An 18,143-nucleotide genomic window follows, 5' to 3' on the forward strand; every position below is an offset into this window, starting at 1 on the left:
AAAGCTCAGCAGAGCCCCAGAAAAAAAACATTTATACTCCTGTCTTACAGACCCCATAGCTGAGGCACGCAGAAGTTCAGGAGTCACCAAAAAGCCACGGTGTGTGTGAGTTGCAGAGCAGGAGTCAAGAGTCCCAGTACTTTGCTCTATACAGAGACAGTAAAGGAAGGAGGCACAAGATGCCTGGGATCGATGCCTTTCTCCTATAGCTGTCAAGAAAGCGTATTTGAGTTTCCCTAATGTGAGAAGTTGACATCTCACAGAGTCAAACACATGGAGTATTTCCAGTGAAGGGCTGGTGTTTCCCCATGTCCTTGGGAAGCAAAATTTCTTGTCATTTCCTATTGGATTCTTTTCTACAACACGCCAGCCCAAATGCATACCTATGGTGGTCCTGATTTTCATTAGGAAGCCAAAAATCTGGGGTTCATTTTCTAAACAAAAATACTCCAACTCCTCAAGATCTCACCTGCATGCCACAATCTAATCAATACCTACCTCCATTTGAGCATCCCACCATCTCTCACACATGATGCTGAAAAGCCCTGGAACAATTAGTTACTAGGCATGGCTCTTTTTTACTTAGGGAGCAAAAATTAACAATCTTGGCATTCAATTTTTAAATAATAAATAGAAAATATTTATTTTACAGCATTTTCAAGATCATTTTGACAAAAAGGCAGTTTTCATCAAGCATTTGACAAACCAAAAGAACGAACTTTTACAGGAAGCTTCATAGCTCATACAATTACATACACAAGGTGAGTTCTTGCTTTTTTAGGTATATTTACGTATGTGTATGTTTCCAGTTTTAACAATTACAAACTAAAAGCTAATATACTGAATTTCGAGAAAACTCCTACTCATGATATAATTACATTGCAGTAATAAAATCAGTGCTTAATATGTGCAAAACAGACAGATCTGAAAACAATATAGTACCTTGCCACATTGCCAGTTCCCCATCTATACAAATCTGTTATGTTTCTGTTTCTTATCTATCTCATCTCTTCAAAGACCTGTTTCCTAGTACTAGCTAGCTCTGTGTTACCGACAACGCATGTTTTTGGAAACAGCACTACAAATCTTATACTAAGATTATAAGAAGATAAAATTCATTGCCAGTGTGGTGACCAGCAAAAAACCATGACATTTTTCTCATTGCTTTAATGAGTAATCAGCATTAAAAAAAAAGAAACAACAAGAAAAAATATCCCCTTAAAAGCCCCAAGCAGACAAAAATCAACCAACTGACCCTCAGGTGTCTTTAGTTCATTACAGAGGCATCAATCTACTGACAAAGACATAACAGCGTCTTTGGGCAAAGTCATTTTGTGCTTTCCACATCAGGACAATGACAGCAGCTGGCCACTAGTCATATTGAAAGGAGGAAACATCGTGAAAGGAGGGTGAGGAAAAAAGGCTCTATCTGATTTTCAGCACCAGTCAAACCTTCCAATACCACTACTATATAATTAGATCAAAGCAATGAGATTTGGATCTTCAGAAAAGAATAGATGACTAGCAGCAGGACTTCCTAAAATTCAAGTGAAAAGAAAGAAAAACTGTAGAATTATGCTGAATTTGGAAAAAAACCTGATAGAATATTCACAAGAAACAAGGCTAAAACCAGGTTTTACAACTATATTAGCACGAAGAGATTCCCTAAAAAGATCTTTGGAAATAAAGTGTAGAACTGTGGGACAAATCCTCAGCTCAATTCAACAGCACAATCAAAGTTCATGGCAGCTAAAATCCTGTACTGTATATGTATAATATGCACGATTAGAAATAGGGTAATAATACGTATAATTAAGTTCAAGCCACAGCAATTAAACCTGGATTTTGAACATGGCAGCCATTAGGGAGCTTTGGACTAGCCCCATCTCTAGGAAACACGTGAAGGAGAGAGGAGGAGGAACAAATGACAGAACAGCAGCTGCCTAGGAGTGACCTTACGGATACAAGATTGTATATTAAATAGAAGAAGTGAAAGCGTGTGGAAAGAACACACAAATAAACATCCTAAAGAGACTAAAAGACCAGTTTATAACAAACCCTGGGAGTTTATGCACATATTAAGCACTGATGAAATTTCCTGTCTGGACATGATTTTATTTTGAATTATCTGAAGCAACAAAACAGTTTAATTACTTTTCCTGTCCCACCTTTATACTGGCATGTGCAAGATTTCTAAAACAGACTTTTTTCTTTTTGTGTTTTCTTTTTTCTGTTAACCACAGTTGCTGCAAATGTAAAACAACAAGTTATCAATGCACCGGTTATTGGTACCATATGCCTACTTCATCAAATATCTGCAAAATAAAGCACCCTATTATAAGGGTAACCACTGTCTCAGCTTGTATATGAAAAAAAAATGTGTTAGCACAGCATACAAACCTTCAAGGATCTATTGAATATTTGTAACAATGTGATATAAAACATGATTTAAACATAAAAATATTCATAGTATATACGACAATCTTCCAGTGGTAGTTCTTGGACATTACGCTTCACACATACCATACACACGCATACAGAAACACAAACGTACGCTCACTCTCTTGCTTTGAGACTGATTCTCTAACCCCCAGCAAGGGATTGCATTTCTTTCAGAGTAATAGTTGTTGCTCTAAGAATACAGCTATTTTCCAATGTATTTGATTCCAAAGAAACACAAAGGAGTGATGTACTCAGATGGCAAATATGTTGCATTATGAAAAGTTAGTCAATAAATATTGTTCTGCTACAGGAAATGTTGTGTAACAGTTTAGCCACATGGTTTGCAATCTTATACAAAAGGGCAGTTTTTCTAAGTCCTTATCATATTACAAGTACTACAGCAAGGGCTTTCTTCAGAAACCTTTTGAGCCTTGATCATATTTCTCGCTCTGTTCACAATCAGTGTTAAAAAAAGCCCAGATCCCTCAAAAAGCAGCCTAGTGTGAAGAACAAATTGTTCAGACAAAAGTCAGTAAGAGCCATGTGCTTTCACATTATCTCAGCTCCTCTCCCCCAAACACATTACGCAGTTATACCACCTATAGAAACCAGGAAAAAATATCTATGCACGTATGTCTCGTATACAAGTAGCTTCGTTCCTCCTCACCGCACTCCGCCCTTCCAGCTCCTGGGTGTGTTGATTCTGTAGCAGACAGCAGTCATGAGATGTGCTAATGACTCCTCCAGGTCACACTTCCCAGAGTCCTTTTCAAGCATTGCCAAGAGAGGGTGTGACTAAGTGTGAATATTTTTTTCTTTGTGTTTATTTTTTTTTTTTTTTGCTATAGAAGTTGTCTCTTGGGTTTGTGCTTTGTTACAGTTTCCTATCATTTTCTCAAAGTACAATGTTTTTATTTTTAACAGCTACAGAATTTTGAGCCCTCAGAATGGATTTTTTTTTCTTTTTCTTTCCTTTTGTTTATTTAAGTGCAGGATTAAGTTTTTGCCCTGTCATATGTTAATTTGTTCTCTGATTTCTCTCCCCCCAGCCCTGGGAGACTTGTCTTCCCAGGACTTCCTAGTGGGCAGCTGCCAAGGTCCTTCTCATCTTGTCTCTTGCAGCGTCTACAGGGTGGACGAGCTTTGCTTATAATCCCTCAGGATGACAGAGGCATAGGTCACATCTGGGGGGGTGCAGAGCACTGACTCCGAGACGGGTGAGCTGGGCACGGAGCTGCCCGAAGCCACCGAATCCCGGAAAGGGGATGGGGGCGTCAGTGCCGGAGAGTCTTCCAGAGTCAGTTTGCTGGTCGCCGGCTCCTCGTCCTCCTCCTCTGTGTTCTTCTCATAGACATATCCCTGAATAAGTTTGATCTTCTCACTCTCCGCTTCCTCAGATGGGGGAGACAGGGGCTCCTCGCTGAAGGCAGCGACCTGGAGAGGCGGCAGAGGCGGCTGCTGCAGCGAGGGGGACTGGTAGGGGGGCCGCACGCCGTTCCCCGAGCCAGACGTGGGGATGACAGAGTTGAAGTCAGGGATGCCGGTGGCAAACTTGTTGACCACTCCTTGCAGCTGGTCCATGAGAGACCGTGGCTGCAGGGGCAGGGTCTTGGGGGGCTGCTCAGGCAAGAAGAGGTGGGTCTCTTCCACTGTGGCCTGCAGTGGGGGAGTCGTTGCCACCCGCCTGTGCACCACCATGGAGGGGCTGCTGGGCTGGTTGAAGCGAACGGGCTCTCTATCTTCTTCCTCCACCACATTGTGCAGAGTCTTACTACTGATGTCAGTAAAGGTCAGGCTCTTGCTTTGGCCATGGTAGCTTTTAGTGAGGGGTTTGATCACCGCTGTCTGATTGCACCCTGTCTCCTGGCTTTTCACATGCACTGAGAGTCTGTGCCACATGTGTTCCCCTTTGGGAGGTTGTCTTCCACCTGGTTCAGACCATGACACAGACTTTCCATTAGAACTATGAATAAAATAAAGATGGGTTTATTTGCATTTACATTACGCAGACACAGGCAGTATAACAAACAAGCCTACAAAAATACTGATTGCTTTGCCTCATTAATAAGCCTCCCCCCTCCAGTTCTTTGTGTCCTCCCAGAAATATTACAGAAGGAGACAACAGTGTCTTTTAACAGCAGCAATTACTGCAGTTTTCATCTGAAAGCAATTACACCCTGCTGGTTGCCCACCCCACAGCCACCCTGGAAAGCTTAGCCCACGGGAAGAGCTCTGGGAGGGCTGGTGGTGTTTTGAGGACTCTGGCTATGCCATTTTGTACCTAGGTTTGCTCACCCCACCTTGCAGGGGGAAGAGAAAAAGGGGAAGAAAGTCACAGGAAGAGCTTTAATTAAGCCTGATTTATAGCTTATAGGAAATATTTCCAAACTGCTGGAAGAAAAACAACCCACAGCATTAGCCTTTAGCATGCTGGGTAGAAAGGAATTGTTACTAACCCCCCCTTTCCTTTTTATTTCCTTCCCCCCCACCCCTTTGCACTTAGGAACAGATTAGCTATTACAGAAATGAAGGACCCACAGGGCCTCCATCAGGTAGGAGGCAAACATGCTTCTTCCCGAGCAACTATTATTTACAAACCAGGATAAAATGCTGGGATTGAAAGCAGTTGGTTTGTGTGGGTGGAGGAACAGGCAGCTACATGATCATGGCGAGACAAACCCTCCAGCATGCGGGTTGGATCCCATCAAAACGCTGGGGTGTTTGGCTGAGTGAGAACCTGAGGGTCAGGTCTGTTCTTCAGGAATTGTAGTGGGTTTTCTTGTATTTCCCCATACCTTTGCAGGGAGCAGCACTCAAAGCAGAGTGTTATCTCATTAGCAGCTGGTGGGACAGGGAGATGAACAGTGCTTAAGAGGACCAAGCAATTGTTTAATTGCAGGTCAGGTGGTAGAGACCATTTACAAATTATGATATACATCACCTGGGTGGAAACCAGAGACCGGAGATAAATTCTGAGATGATTTATGCGAAGCAGCCTTATTTCAGGGTTTCATCTCTCAGGGGGAAGAAGTAAACAAAGGATTAAATTTCAGGCCCTGTGATTGCAGTGCAGGTGGGAGGCAATCTGGGTGGGAGGCTGGCACAGCAGTGTTGCCTCCTGCTATGGCGCACACCAGGGGAGATTGCTTCCCTTACATACAGCCCGCAATATTGTTCTGAGTATTTTGCTTTTCCTTACTCAGACTCCTGTGCTTCTCTTTTTCAGGGAGTACATAATTACCAGTTGAATTAAAAAAAAAAAATGTTGACTGACTTTGTGATAGCTGGAAGAAACTGGTACAGGACATATAATGTAAATCTGGCAAAATGAAAAAGAAATGTACATGACAATGTGGTACTTTTCTGCTGAGCAGTAAATATTCCTGGAGAAAAAAAAGAATTTGAGATGGATCCAAGCTGGGAAATTCATCTCCAACTCCAGACTCCAAACACTGGACCTGTGACTCACCACCTCTGTGGGAACCAGCTCACAAGAACAGGCCAATATAAAAAATTCATAACTCCCCAAAGCATGTAGTTGGTAGAACCTGAAGCTGTTTGGATTTAGAGCTTTAACCTAGAGGGGGGGAAAAAGCCAAGTTCCCAGATGAAGAATGAAACCTCTATATTATAGTGATCAATGAAAAGATAAGAATGAAGGTTGGGAGACATTCCTGTTTTGATCAAAATGAGCTGTGGTATGACTTTTTTTGAAGTGCTATAGAGATAAAAAAATAAATGTAACTGTTGGGTGTGAAAGATTTTTAAAGTATTATTTTAATATACCAAGATCTACAAACTCTTCACACAGAAACACATTTTGTCTACTTAGGCTTCAAAACAAGGAAAATAAGTCAAGCACTCTCATATTGTATTTTGCTGATGCTATAGCTTTCAAGTACTGTAAAGGGCTTTTCTGAAAAAAAAAAAACCAACAACAAACCCAAAAACAAACCATGATGATTATCTGCTGTCTTTTATGCTAAGTCCACTTCTGCATCATTTACGTCTTCATATCTAACTCTGGTGCGTCATCTCAGTTTTGAATCCCTCCTCACACCATCTGTTTAGTCTCTATCTCATTTTGTTCCCAAGATTTTGTATTTTACATCAAAGGCAAGCACTACTATTTTAAGGAACTCTCTACCTCTGTCTTCAGATCTTCCTCCTATTCAGTTCATTTTCCTCCCCCTCACTCTCGAGTTCTGTTCTTCTGACTTCTTTCATCTGTAGCACTCTCCTTAATGTACTTAATTGAGCCCAAGTCAATGGCCATACTTAAATCAAGCTGTGCTGGAATGCAATACTCAAACGTGAACAAACCACTTAATCAGGATTTGTCTGTTACCAGCTTGCTCTATGGGGAAATCTGGTGCCTCCAAAGTGCCTTGCTCTGCTTGCCCAGCCTTACTGCTCATGACTCCAATGGCCTTGTAACAAATAGCTTCAGAGCCACAGTGGCTCTCTGTGGGGTCAATCAGGTGATTTCCACTGGGAAATCTCTTTTCTGTTACTGTTCTCCTCAGTCTGTCCTTCCAACTCTTTCTTCACTGTGTCTGTGCACCGTTAGCCTGTTAGTGAGTCATGTTTGGGATGGAGTCACAAGACTGTCATAGAAATACCTGGGCTCTGTCTTGCTGGACAGCTGGTAGGCAGTCATGCCAAGATCGACATGTTCAGGCACAATTAACAATTAATATGCAAGAAAAACACTTGTTATCCTGGAACAAAGACCAGCCATCCTGAATGGCATTAATCAACATTTAGACAAAAAGTGAAGACTGGGCTGGAAAAGCTCAGACCTGAACTAGGTCTTGGTGAGATAGGAGTCAACTCACTTGTGCAAAGCAATGATGACAATCCTGACTGTATGTGGGATGCATGGTCACCATTCACTAAGTGACTGTCACCTTCTTTTATGAAGGAAGCATCCATGGGAGAAGGTAAAGATCAAAATAATCCACCTGGTATAATGGGAGAAAGGATAATTTTTCCACAAGAAGACAGGAGAGGGCAGCAAGCCAGGTCACAGCTGGGGTACTGAAAACATGGTGTTCAGTTACACAGTGATGAGGGTGGGACCAGCTGGTGTTTTCTTGCTTTTATCAATAGGACCATTACCCATTTCATGTCCATCATGTATTTATTCGCCTTTCCTAACTTCCTCTTTCCTTTACATAATTTCCCATAGAATTTAGACTTCACACTTACTGCCTAGAAGTGAACTTCTTGGAGTCTCAAGGCATCTTGAGGTTTGTAGTTGTGTATACCCAGTATAACACTCCAAGTACTATTTCTCCAAGTCCTTGCATCTAGCCTAAATGTTAGGACAGGTTTTGGATATCCTATCAACACATAAGATGGGCTTGCTTTTGCTTTATAGGCAAGGACATAAATCGAATGTAGCTGCTGTTTCTCAGTTTTCACCACAGCTTAGTGTAGGTTTTTTGTATTTTGGGGGAACAGACATAAGTATATTTCTTGTGTGAATTTTTATCAGTTCCATGAGCAGGTCTGTTGCTATTTTTGGTAGTTCAAAATGTTGTTTTTAATACATACATTGATCTTTACAACACACTCTCTGCATGACTCTGGAGCAATCATTTTGAGATACTTTAAGCTGATGATTCTGGAAAACGACTTTGAAACTTAATAGTTACTTGCAGAAAGTCTTTAAGAGAACTGATGTACCCAGATCTGATATTGTGGTCCAAAATAACCCTGCCAAGCCATTTCTCACCTGAGGACATGCCTACATCTTGCTAGATGGCTCACTGTTCACTGTTAATTATCTCCAGCTGCCCCAGATCCCCCTCCTGCTTGTGACTAGGACTGCCCCAGAATCAAGTGCAGTCGCAGCCCAGGAAAGATTATAGGACAAGTGATATATGTTCCCTTTCTTTCATTGTCAGACTGATGCTTTAGCCAAACCTACCTCCTTGTAGTCACTATATTAACTGAAACGTCACAACCAGTAGGAAGCATTGGGATAACCTAGTGGTCCCTTCTATGAAGCTAAAATTTTAGGAATGAACATTAAATGCAGCCTGAGAAGGGGCTATCAACAAAAATTAGTTGCAAACCAAACCCTGAACTATCTTATCAGCACCCAGACAAGGTTAGTGTCAGGTACTGCCTGGTCAGCAAATGATGCTCTCACCTTCACAGAGTGGGGCACCGTTACCGGCCACCTGGCAACTGTGCTCCAGAAAGCAGCAGGCACAGGGCTGTCCCTGCACACCTATACAGATATGGCCAGCCTTCAGAGGCAGAGTGAAGGAAAAGGCCCCATCCAAAAGCAATGCATTGGACAAAACCTTTCTCAGCCCAAACAACAATTTCCTAGGGAAGCCAGCAGGGGAATTTCTGCCCTGCCCACAGGAAGGCAGTTAGCCATCCCCAAGCTTTCTCCAACCCTGCAGTCACATCAGGGGTGGTTAGGAGCCTGAGCATAGCTCTGTCCCTCTGCAGCCTCCCTGTTCCCAGGACCCAAGCTAACAAGCTCAAAATTTAAGGCTTATACCTGCAATGCAGTACTTTGCAGGTACTTCACTGGTATCCCCAAGACCTTTTCCATTATTGTCTCCATTTCAGTAAGGCCACTGGGCAAGAAATTTGATTGAGTGAACTTGTTTTAATCCAGGGTAGCGATACTTCTCTGTGCTAAACAGGACCCTCCTCTCAGAGCTGCAGCAGTCAGCCCTGTTGCTCACTAGCAGAGCAAGCCACTCTGGTTAGCATGTTCCTGCACGCCTGATTTTTGGAGCATTGCTTCTAGGGACTCATCTCTTTCACTAACCCAGGTTTAACCTCTCTGTGGCTCACCCAAGAGTGAGAGATATGTCATCCACCACAGTCTCTATCTGCTGTATGCTCATTTTTTTTGCCTGATAAACATCAGTTATTATCACCTAAAAGAAAAAAAGAATCACAAACCATTTTCAGCATTAGTCCATTTACACTGTAATCTCTATCTTGGTGATAAGAGGACCTTACAACAGTTCTCACAGTGGGACTCCAATGCTTTCTGTGGTGCTGTATAATTAGAGCAAAATTCAATCTCCCACTAGTATTTGTGGAAATTGAAATTACTGGACTAACTTTTCCTTGTCACTCCCCTCTCTTTTTTTTTTTTTTTAGAAGAAAATTGCCTTGGGCATGGGACACAATGTTCTATGTACGCAAAGTGCAGGAAAACATAACGCCATCAGGCTGACCCACAGTGGCAGAACCTGATAAGACTTAGGGTTGTTGTGGGTGAGCACAAGCCCAGAGCCACCTTTCCAACCCTCCGTCTTGCCACTGGCTTATGCCAACTGAATGTAACCTAGTTATTTCCTTCATTAGTTATTCTGCTGCAGAAGTTAAACATTACTTTGATCTGAGCTACACATAGGCTTTCTAATGTACATCGACCCTATCAATAACTGATTTTTTGCTGATTTTGTTTTTCTTTTTAAAATTGAAATGTTAATATTATACAGACTGTAACATAGACGCAGTAGTTATGTCTAGCCTGAATATGCTGTGACGTTGTCCAGGTTCCCATCCACATGGTCTCCAGGTTGGGGTCAGACCCCCAGGGTCTGTATATGTACATAGGCACTTTTATACAACTGTAAATTTGGGGTGCGGGGGGCGAGAGAGATGCTCACCGCAAATGCTTCAATGTAGTTGAAGTCCTACAACTTCAGTATCACAGGTCTTACTTACTTAACTCAACAAATGTATGAGAATATTACACTGATAATGTGTATAAAGGGCAGACTCCTAATTAGAGTTACTAGTAGTAATTTTTAGTCTTGTCTAAAACATAGAAGATATGTCACATTTCAATCATCTATCTAATTAATAGTGAAGGAACTTTTGGTTCACCAGTGTGTTTTGTTATAACAAACTGATTAAAAATAAGTTTCTACAAGTAATTTGGAGAAATATATTTGCAGAGTATGCAAACTGATTGTGATCTGTTGGCTTTGACATTATGGAAGTGTCCTCAAAAGTGCAGAGCAGTGTTGCAGCTCACAAACTCTTCATTAAGTATTCTGAAAAAAATATCAAATTGCTACTAACGAGTTGCTTGGAGAAAACAACATGTTCTAATAGATAATACAAAGTTCAGGATAATAAAGACACTGTCCCAAATAGCAGGCAAATTCTTCCAGTGTTCAAGAACTGAAGATCAGAAACCTGCAAGTCAAAGTGAAATTAAAAAGTGCTCTTACTACTGAAAAGAATTTGTACCTGTTTATTTTGTTGTCATTAATAAGTAAACCCCACCAAATATTCAGAATGAATATATCCTACTGTATCAGCCTTGTAATTTTTTTAAGGACTTTTTTAAGGACTTTAAAGCACAGAAAAAGCAAGGTGTAAATCATCATAGATTCTCTAATATCAATGGAAAAGCACATTTGTGTTATCTGAAGATGTCTCTCATGCTGCATATTTGAATAAATGTATATGACAGTGCAACCAATGACAATATCTGAAGCATTTATTTAGACAGGCTCAAAAAGGAGCACAGCTAACAGAACCCGAAAACTGAAAATTACAATGAGTCGAGCGAAGGGACCTGGAAAGCTTAGGAACACAGGAAGAAAATGATAGAATGAAATTAATTTAGGAAGAGTGTAGGTGGGTGCAACTACGACAAAATAGTGTGTAGGCCTGGAAGGCTGTGAAGATCAACAACCTTCAAAAACATTGCATCAAAAGAAATACCATTGAAAAAGATCTTGAGCTGCTCTCGAATAAGAAATACTAATTAAAGACTTTTGAATATAATAAAGCCACAAAAATAGTCCATGAATTCTGTGTTTCCCACTCGAAATCACCACACCATCATACAGAGATCAGAAGGTCTTTCCTATGAATGCAGCTTAATAGTAATTAAGACAGTTGGAGGTTTGTCCTCACTTGCTGTAGTCCTCTGGTTCTCGTGGAAAATGATTTGAGGCACCACGTTTTTTACCAGAAAGATATTGACAAACTGGAAGCTGTATACAGAATAGCAACAACAAACCCACTGGGGACAGAGAAGAGAGTGTGTGAGAGAAAGCTAAAATAGCTGAATATATTCAGTTTGCTTTCAAACATCTGAAAGGCATTAGCACTGAGGCTGGAAAGTATTTCACATAGCATATAGATGCACAACTGAGAGCTGTAAATGAAGTTACAAAAGGGAAAAATTATACTGAAAATCCAGAATATTTCCCAGTCAATAGCTGTATTAGAGCAGGAATAAATCCCTAATGAACTGGTAAAAGCCTGTTGCTCTGGATATTTGCTGCCAAAAAGTGTGCAGTCCTTGCAGAGGTAGCAGTCAGTGAGGCATTTCTCCCACTATAACTTGTCAGGTTCTCTGGTATACTTGAGAATTAAATAAACTCCCAACCGTTTAAACAGTGCTTGAAGAGCCATCAGACTTCCCTTAACATGCCAACATTTTGAGTGCAAACTTAACCCAGTTGCCACAGGAAGCGTAGTCATGAGGCCCCTTGTTTGTAATATACAGCTCTCCTTAATATGCTGTAGTAGATAAAGCAGCTAGTAAAGCCTGTGGGTTTTCTGGGTGTATCTGAAAGTTTCCATGGTAACAAATGTGCAGCTTCAGAAGAAAAGAGCCCTGAAACTCAAAGCTGATGTTGCTGAGCTTTTTAATATGATAATAAATTTTTATTATTCTGTATTTTCATGATTCTGCATTTCTGGCCATCTCCAGGATCACACAGAAAAGGGAGACCAACATTAGCAGAATAACTGATGCTAGGTATTGTGTATATCAAAACACAAGGGATTTTCATGTCCCTCCCATCTATTTGCTTGTAACTGGAAGGCAAGGGAAATCGCAGCATCTTGGGGTAGCAAAGCAGGGCTTCCTCAGGAAAATCCAGCCTCACAAACTGCCGCAGTTCTGGTGACTGAGACCCAGGCATGAGTCCAGGCAGTGGTGATGGGCATCTGGTGGTATGACGGACGCAAGCCTACTGCTCAGCCTGGGCTGTGTGGCCACAGGGAGCTCAGGCAGTCTGTCACTGATGGAGGACATGCCCTTCCTCTGGCCTCAACGCAGCACTGCCAGGCTGCTGAAAGCATCAGCACTGACAGGAGGGAGGGGGAAGCCTGAGGGGCTGGGGTGGGAGGAGAAGCCAAAATAGCAAGTTTCATGCTCATGGTCTGAAAAGCTCCACTGCATTTTAAAGCCTTTCTTATCTGTGCAGCTGCCACAGCATTTGAAGTCCCAGTGGCTGGTTGGGGTTCCACCAGAGGTGTTTTTCAGGAGCTCATGTGGATGAGGATTTTTTTTTCCAAACTGAAAAAAAAAACCCAAGCATTGTCATGCAAAAAGCAGGAGGTTCAGCCTTCCCTGTGCTCAGGAGTTTTACAGCTTGTATCCATGCTTTTTTTTTTTTAATATAATCTGTTGTTGCATTTGCCTTTCTTTGCCTCCTACTGGTACACCTGTGTTGGACTCCCATTTCATCATCAGTCTTTCCAGACAGGCAATTGGCCATTTGTGCCCTGGGAATCTGCAGCGCTTGCTCCAGGTCAGAAAAGAAGGGCATACTGTTCTTGGACTGGAAGCTAATAACAAAATGTTTGTGCTGCTCCTTACACTGGCTTTATAAAGTTTGCATTTAAGGGTGGCAAATCTGGTTGCTGTACAGGCCCTGCAAAACCATCACTACTGCTCCAAATACATGATGCATCATACGTATTTCTTCTGATCTGTAGAAGATTTGATTGAATTGACTTCATTGCTACCTGTCCTCAAATAGCATAGACTGTCAGAGGCATATACAGAGCTAGAATGCTCTGTGGCTGATTAGAGGAGCTGAACAGCATCTCTGGCCATACAGAGCGGCGCTGCTCAAAATGCTGTGTCAGTGGACCACAGGCAGATTTCCAGCTAGTCACTGCACAACCTTCCCTGGGGCAGGGAGCAGGACTGTTTCACATCTGCAGTTTATCAGATGGAAACGAGCATAAATCTGTCCTGGAAAAAATGAGGCAAGGCTTTTCTCTTTCTGCAACAGCTAGCATGTTTTCTTCACCAGGTTTGTGTTTGCTCAGAGAGGGCAGTATTTGCACTTCTTGTTTCTGAAGAGCTGAACTTTGCTATTGTTCTCGGAAGGGAGAATATGCAGAATCTGAACATCTTTCAGAAACTGTGATAGGAAAAATTTCTCTGCTGTTGTTTAAAGATACTTTAGGGCAAGTGTTTATTCCTAGGCCAGATTCTGCTGGTTTTATTTACGTGTGCCTGTTCATGATTTCCCTGTTCTGCAAATCCCACTAAACCAGTGTTTTCTGTGTTCCCTCTGCTGGCTCTGCAGCAGCAGTTCACTAACAATCACAGTAGGTGCTGTGCACAGCAAAAGTATCTTGCCGTGAGACAGCCACTAGATTATTGTTTAAAGCACGCAGGATAATGTCATCTCCATGCAAAACTGTAAAAAAGAAAAAAAGCACTGGCTAAATGGAAAAAGAAGATAAAATTAGTACAAAAAAGAGGATGTATTTGCAAGGTTGTAGGCATTTACAAATAAAATTGAAGGCTTAAAAAAAAGTAAAAGCTGCAAAAAAATTATTCAGTGTCCTCTTCATCACATCTGGACAATCAGATTAAGGCATTGTGTGAAACGGGACACAAGCAAATTTCCCATCCTTAATGGCATGCACCACATTTGTCCCATCATTAGACAAGATAAACCAATGAGAAAGAGAAAGCAAGGGGTAGAACCACTCTTTGTCATGCAGCTTCTCTTACACATTCACTGCAGTGTGGGATTTTTCAAAGCTGCACGTGTGCCGACGGACACTGGCTGGTGGGCGAGAACTCTGGCTGCCTCTTCCTGAAGATTGAAAAGAAAAAGACACCCAGTGAGTGGTTATACACATGTGCACACATGGTGGCTATACCACTCAATAGGGTGCCTGTCCCTGACCTATGCCTAAGGGTCACTGCAGGCTTTCCCATTTTTAATCCTTGTGCTCATCGGGCCAGTCACCTCGACTTGCACACAGTTTCTCCTTGGCTCCAGCACGGTATTGTTTAAAATAGGTTCTCATGGTGTTTCTCCCTGCTTCCTCTGTGGACCCCTGATGCACGGTTACATACCAGATGGCAAAGGCTGCTGTGTTTTAGCTGTCCATGGGACTTCTCCCCTGGTATTCTCAACGCAGGGTGAGATGATGAAAAAGGAGTATCTGCCTTTAGCAACTTTTTTGCAAAAGCATCACCAAAAGTTGTTGGTGGTGGCGTTTTTAATATATACTCAGCCCCTGCTTTTTCTCTGTGCCTCTTACTCCCATAACCTGCTTTTCTAAATGCTTCCTTTCTTTTACTTTTTAGCTTTAGCTGAATAGTCACTAGCTTTCACTAGATGTGATTTCACATCTGTGTGCTTCTTTTTTCTCATGGAAATGTTGGCCTTCTTGAGGTAGACACAAAATGAAGAGTCTCCTAGATGTCCTATCTACAATGGTAAGTCCAAAAGGGATTGCAGATGGCAGGTTTGGCCATTAATACAAGACAATTTCCACTTCCTTTTTCTTCTCTCCCTTACTTTATCAAGCAGGTGCAAACTCTCATTTGTCTTCCCCAGCATCAATCAAAATATATACACACACGCGCGCGTGCTTTGACAAAAATCTCAAGTATTTTTGCATATGGAATGTATCAATGAATTTCTGCAAAAAAAAAGTTGTCATTGTATTGCAAATAAATAAAATGCAAATCAAAATTCAGCATTTCTCCCCATCAGACAGACAATCATAATGCATGCTTGCCAGACTTTTGTTTACCTCAGAACAACAGATTCATGGATGGTATGTGCATGTACTACATACTCAGTACAGCCGCTCGTGAGCCAAACAAGCCATTCTTCTCACTACATACTAAAGCACAGGAGCACAGCATGATGTACACAGAATGCATGCATACCCATTTTGGAGAGGTAGATGCCTTGAGATGACTTCTGAACTATTGTGAATAAAACACAAATAAGACATACTGCTGAGCAATTTTGTAAACCTACTGCATTCGAAGTCTCTAGAATAATTAAAGTCCTCACCAGATGTAATGAGATCTCTGAGATTTGACAGATTAAAGGCAATCATAATTAGGAACTTAGCTACCATGCTGTCTCCTACACTGTATTAAAGTTACAGAGATTAATAAGCTCCCGATTAAACAGAATATCCAACATTTCTACAGACCTTCAGTTTTCTTCATCTATTGACAGAACAAAAGCTTTCTACTTTCTGTGCTTGCTTGGTTAAAAGTCAGAAATTAGTTTATTCAGTCACAGGAGCTAATTTTGCAAAACAAGTAGCAACATGCAGTTGACTATCGGAGAGAAAAATCCAGTTCTAAATGTATTTCACACACGCGCAGTGCTGTATGCACAATAGAAGGCACACGAGCACAGAAAGCCTTGCTCAGGGACCCTGGCAAAGGTGGAAGACTTTTGTTTCAGAGCAATTCTTGGGACCTGGGTCTTTCTGAGTCAAGGCTTTACCAGCTATCTTCCCTCAGATACTGCAGTTTGCAGTCGCTTCTGGTTTAGTGGCACCCCTTGTTTTCCTCCCCTGTATTTCTTCTTAATCAAATATGCCCCCAAAGTGAGTTCAGAGCATTTTGCTCTCCATGCTCTGGGTTTCTGTAGGTCTTGCTATGAAATCCTCCCATGTGAAAGGGACAAAGAAGCCTGCTTCCTCAGGCAGCACAAAATGCTTCCTAACATGTTCAAAATACAGTGAACTCTTTTCTTACTGTGGCTGTAGTTGTGTTCCTCAGCCAAAATCAAACACAGATATTACACATAATAGAGTATGCAACCCTGAAATGCCTCCCCAGGTTTACATTCGGTGGGAGGCTGTTTTTAAAATGCTGCCAAGCTCCATCAAAGCAGTGATCTGCCTTTTGGTCAAGGTCAAGGGGGATCCCCATATGGTAATATACAGCATATACATTACAGAAATCCGCTCTAAGTCTCAAGGTTCATGCTTCAGTAGAATTTGGATTTGGATTTACAGTGAAATTTAGATATATAGTGTTATGGGAAACGTAGTGCACGTGTTGATTCTACTTCAGTGAATTTTGTTTCTTTTATCAAATGATTGTCACCTGCATAAATAATAATAAATGCTTTTGGAGCATTCAACTCGGAGTATCCTTGTAGGCTTGCTTTATGTTACTAGCAGTGTGTGCTAATACTGCAGAGCCCTGATTGATTCAAGATTAGTGCCCAGATCTCTGTACCTCTCTTTTTTTCCTTCTGTTTTTAATTATGTGTCCTGTCTTCTTCCTCCCAGCCTTGCAGGCAGTGATGGCACTTCACATACATTTCTCTGGTTACCAAAAAATTAGGTAGCCTGCCCATCTTTACAATATGAGGACTAATGTGTCATTTTTTTAGGCAGTCTTCTCAAGGGTAATTCCTGCTGAGTGGTTATTTGTATCCTGAGCCCAGAGGCAGGATGGATTTTCTGTGCATTTGAACAAGGAGTTGGCATACCATCATGAAAGTGTCTGAACTGCTTTCTAACAAACCCCGGGTACAGTAACAGGGAATCTGGCAAAGGAAGCAGGGTGGCAGTGCAGAGGGTTCCTGAAAGAAGTGGATTAATTGCTTTGCTTTATGTTCTTTGAAGCAGAAAAATGCTTCCAGCCAGTTGTTCAGAACAGGGTAGGTAACAGGCATGTTGAAATCTGCAGCGAGGAATATAAAGGATCTGAGGGAGGAGTCACTCTTGCCACTATTTTTTCTCTTAAGTGTAAATGAATCATCCCACAGGGCAAACAGCTGTGTCAGGATTGTAGGAAAGTGTAAATTGCTATCTGTACTGTTTTATATCTGAACAGCTATGAAACTAGAAACATTCACCTTCTGCTCTGGAATTACTCTCTCTGCTCATCCAGGCTCCCCAAACAGACACAAATTGAATGAATGTCTGGCATCCAAGATAACTGAAGCACAGGACACTGTGTTACCTATCATCTGAAGCCACAGTCAGAGATCCTCCGCACTAGATCTTGCCTGAGCTGTAAGAATAGCTTTCACATTTCCCACAGTCAAAAACATACAGAAAGGCACAGTCCCACATTCTATACAATCTAATCTGAAACAACTGACCATCAATGACATCAGGAAGAAAGCAAGGTGGGGAGGGAAGAGAAGTGACGGTAGGATCATGCTGATGCTTACAGTAGTAGCCCTGTATCGTTCCCTAGTTTTTAAGAACTTATGTGTAACCCATAGCTTTAATATGGGAACCGAGAAACCTTGTGCCATGTGCCCACCCTACTAGTTCTGCTCCAGCGTTCAGACTGACTGCCCTCCACACTCCCAAGGGACAGCTCAGCAACACCACAGATTTTCTAGCCTGCTTTTCACCTCCTTGAGCCTCTAACAGTCTGCAAAGTGACTGGTGAGATAAGCACACTTTTTATGTAGAAACCGATCAGTGAAGTGTTCAAATAAACACCCATCCCAAATGTTCTTGCATCTCTAAATCTAGCATTTTCCTAGACAGAAGCACACTCATCTTCTGATGCTTGTGACCTTGAAAGGTCAGGTTTTGTGTTTGATTGTCATGTCCTTTTCCTGTAGGAAGAGGAGCTGAATTTTCAGTACCTTTTGTATGAGCCAGGCTCTGACAGAAGATTTCTGCAATTTATTTCATTAAGCCAG

At 41.8% G+C, this 18,143-nt stretch overlaps 1 protein-coding gene across 2 annotated transcripts in view; it reads right to left on the bottom strand.

Annotated features, from left to right (window-relative positions):
- Window positions 1–654: 654 nt before the first annotated feature.
- The window catches only part of GRM1 (glutamate metabotropic receptor 1), a 195,485-nt gene continuing 177,996 nt past the window's right edge, over window positions 655–18,143 (bottom strand). The window contains exon 8 of one of the 2 annotated variants that reach the window (XM_075088000.1): window positions 655–4,405. In XM_075088000.1, coding sequence (XP_074944101.1) covers window positions 3,568–4,405 — 838 coding nt within the window. In that variant the 3' untranslated portion in view covers window positions 655–3,567. Of the gene's footprint in view, window positions 4,406–13,584; window positions 14,301–18,143 lie in introns of those variants that run through there. The other variant, XM_075088001.1, reaches the window with a different exon arrangement.

This window comes from Phalacrocorax aristotelis, chromosome 3, assembly GCF_949628215.1.
Source record: "Phalacrocorax aristotelis chromosome 3, bGulAri2.1, whole genome shotgun sequence".
NCBI lineage: Eukaryota > Metazoa > Chordata > Aves > Suliformes > Phalacrocoracidae > Phalacrocorax > Phalacrocorax aristotelis.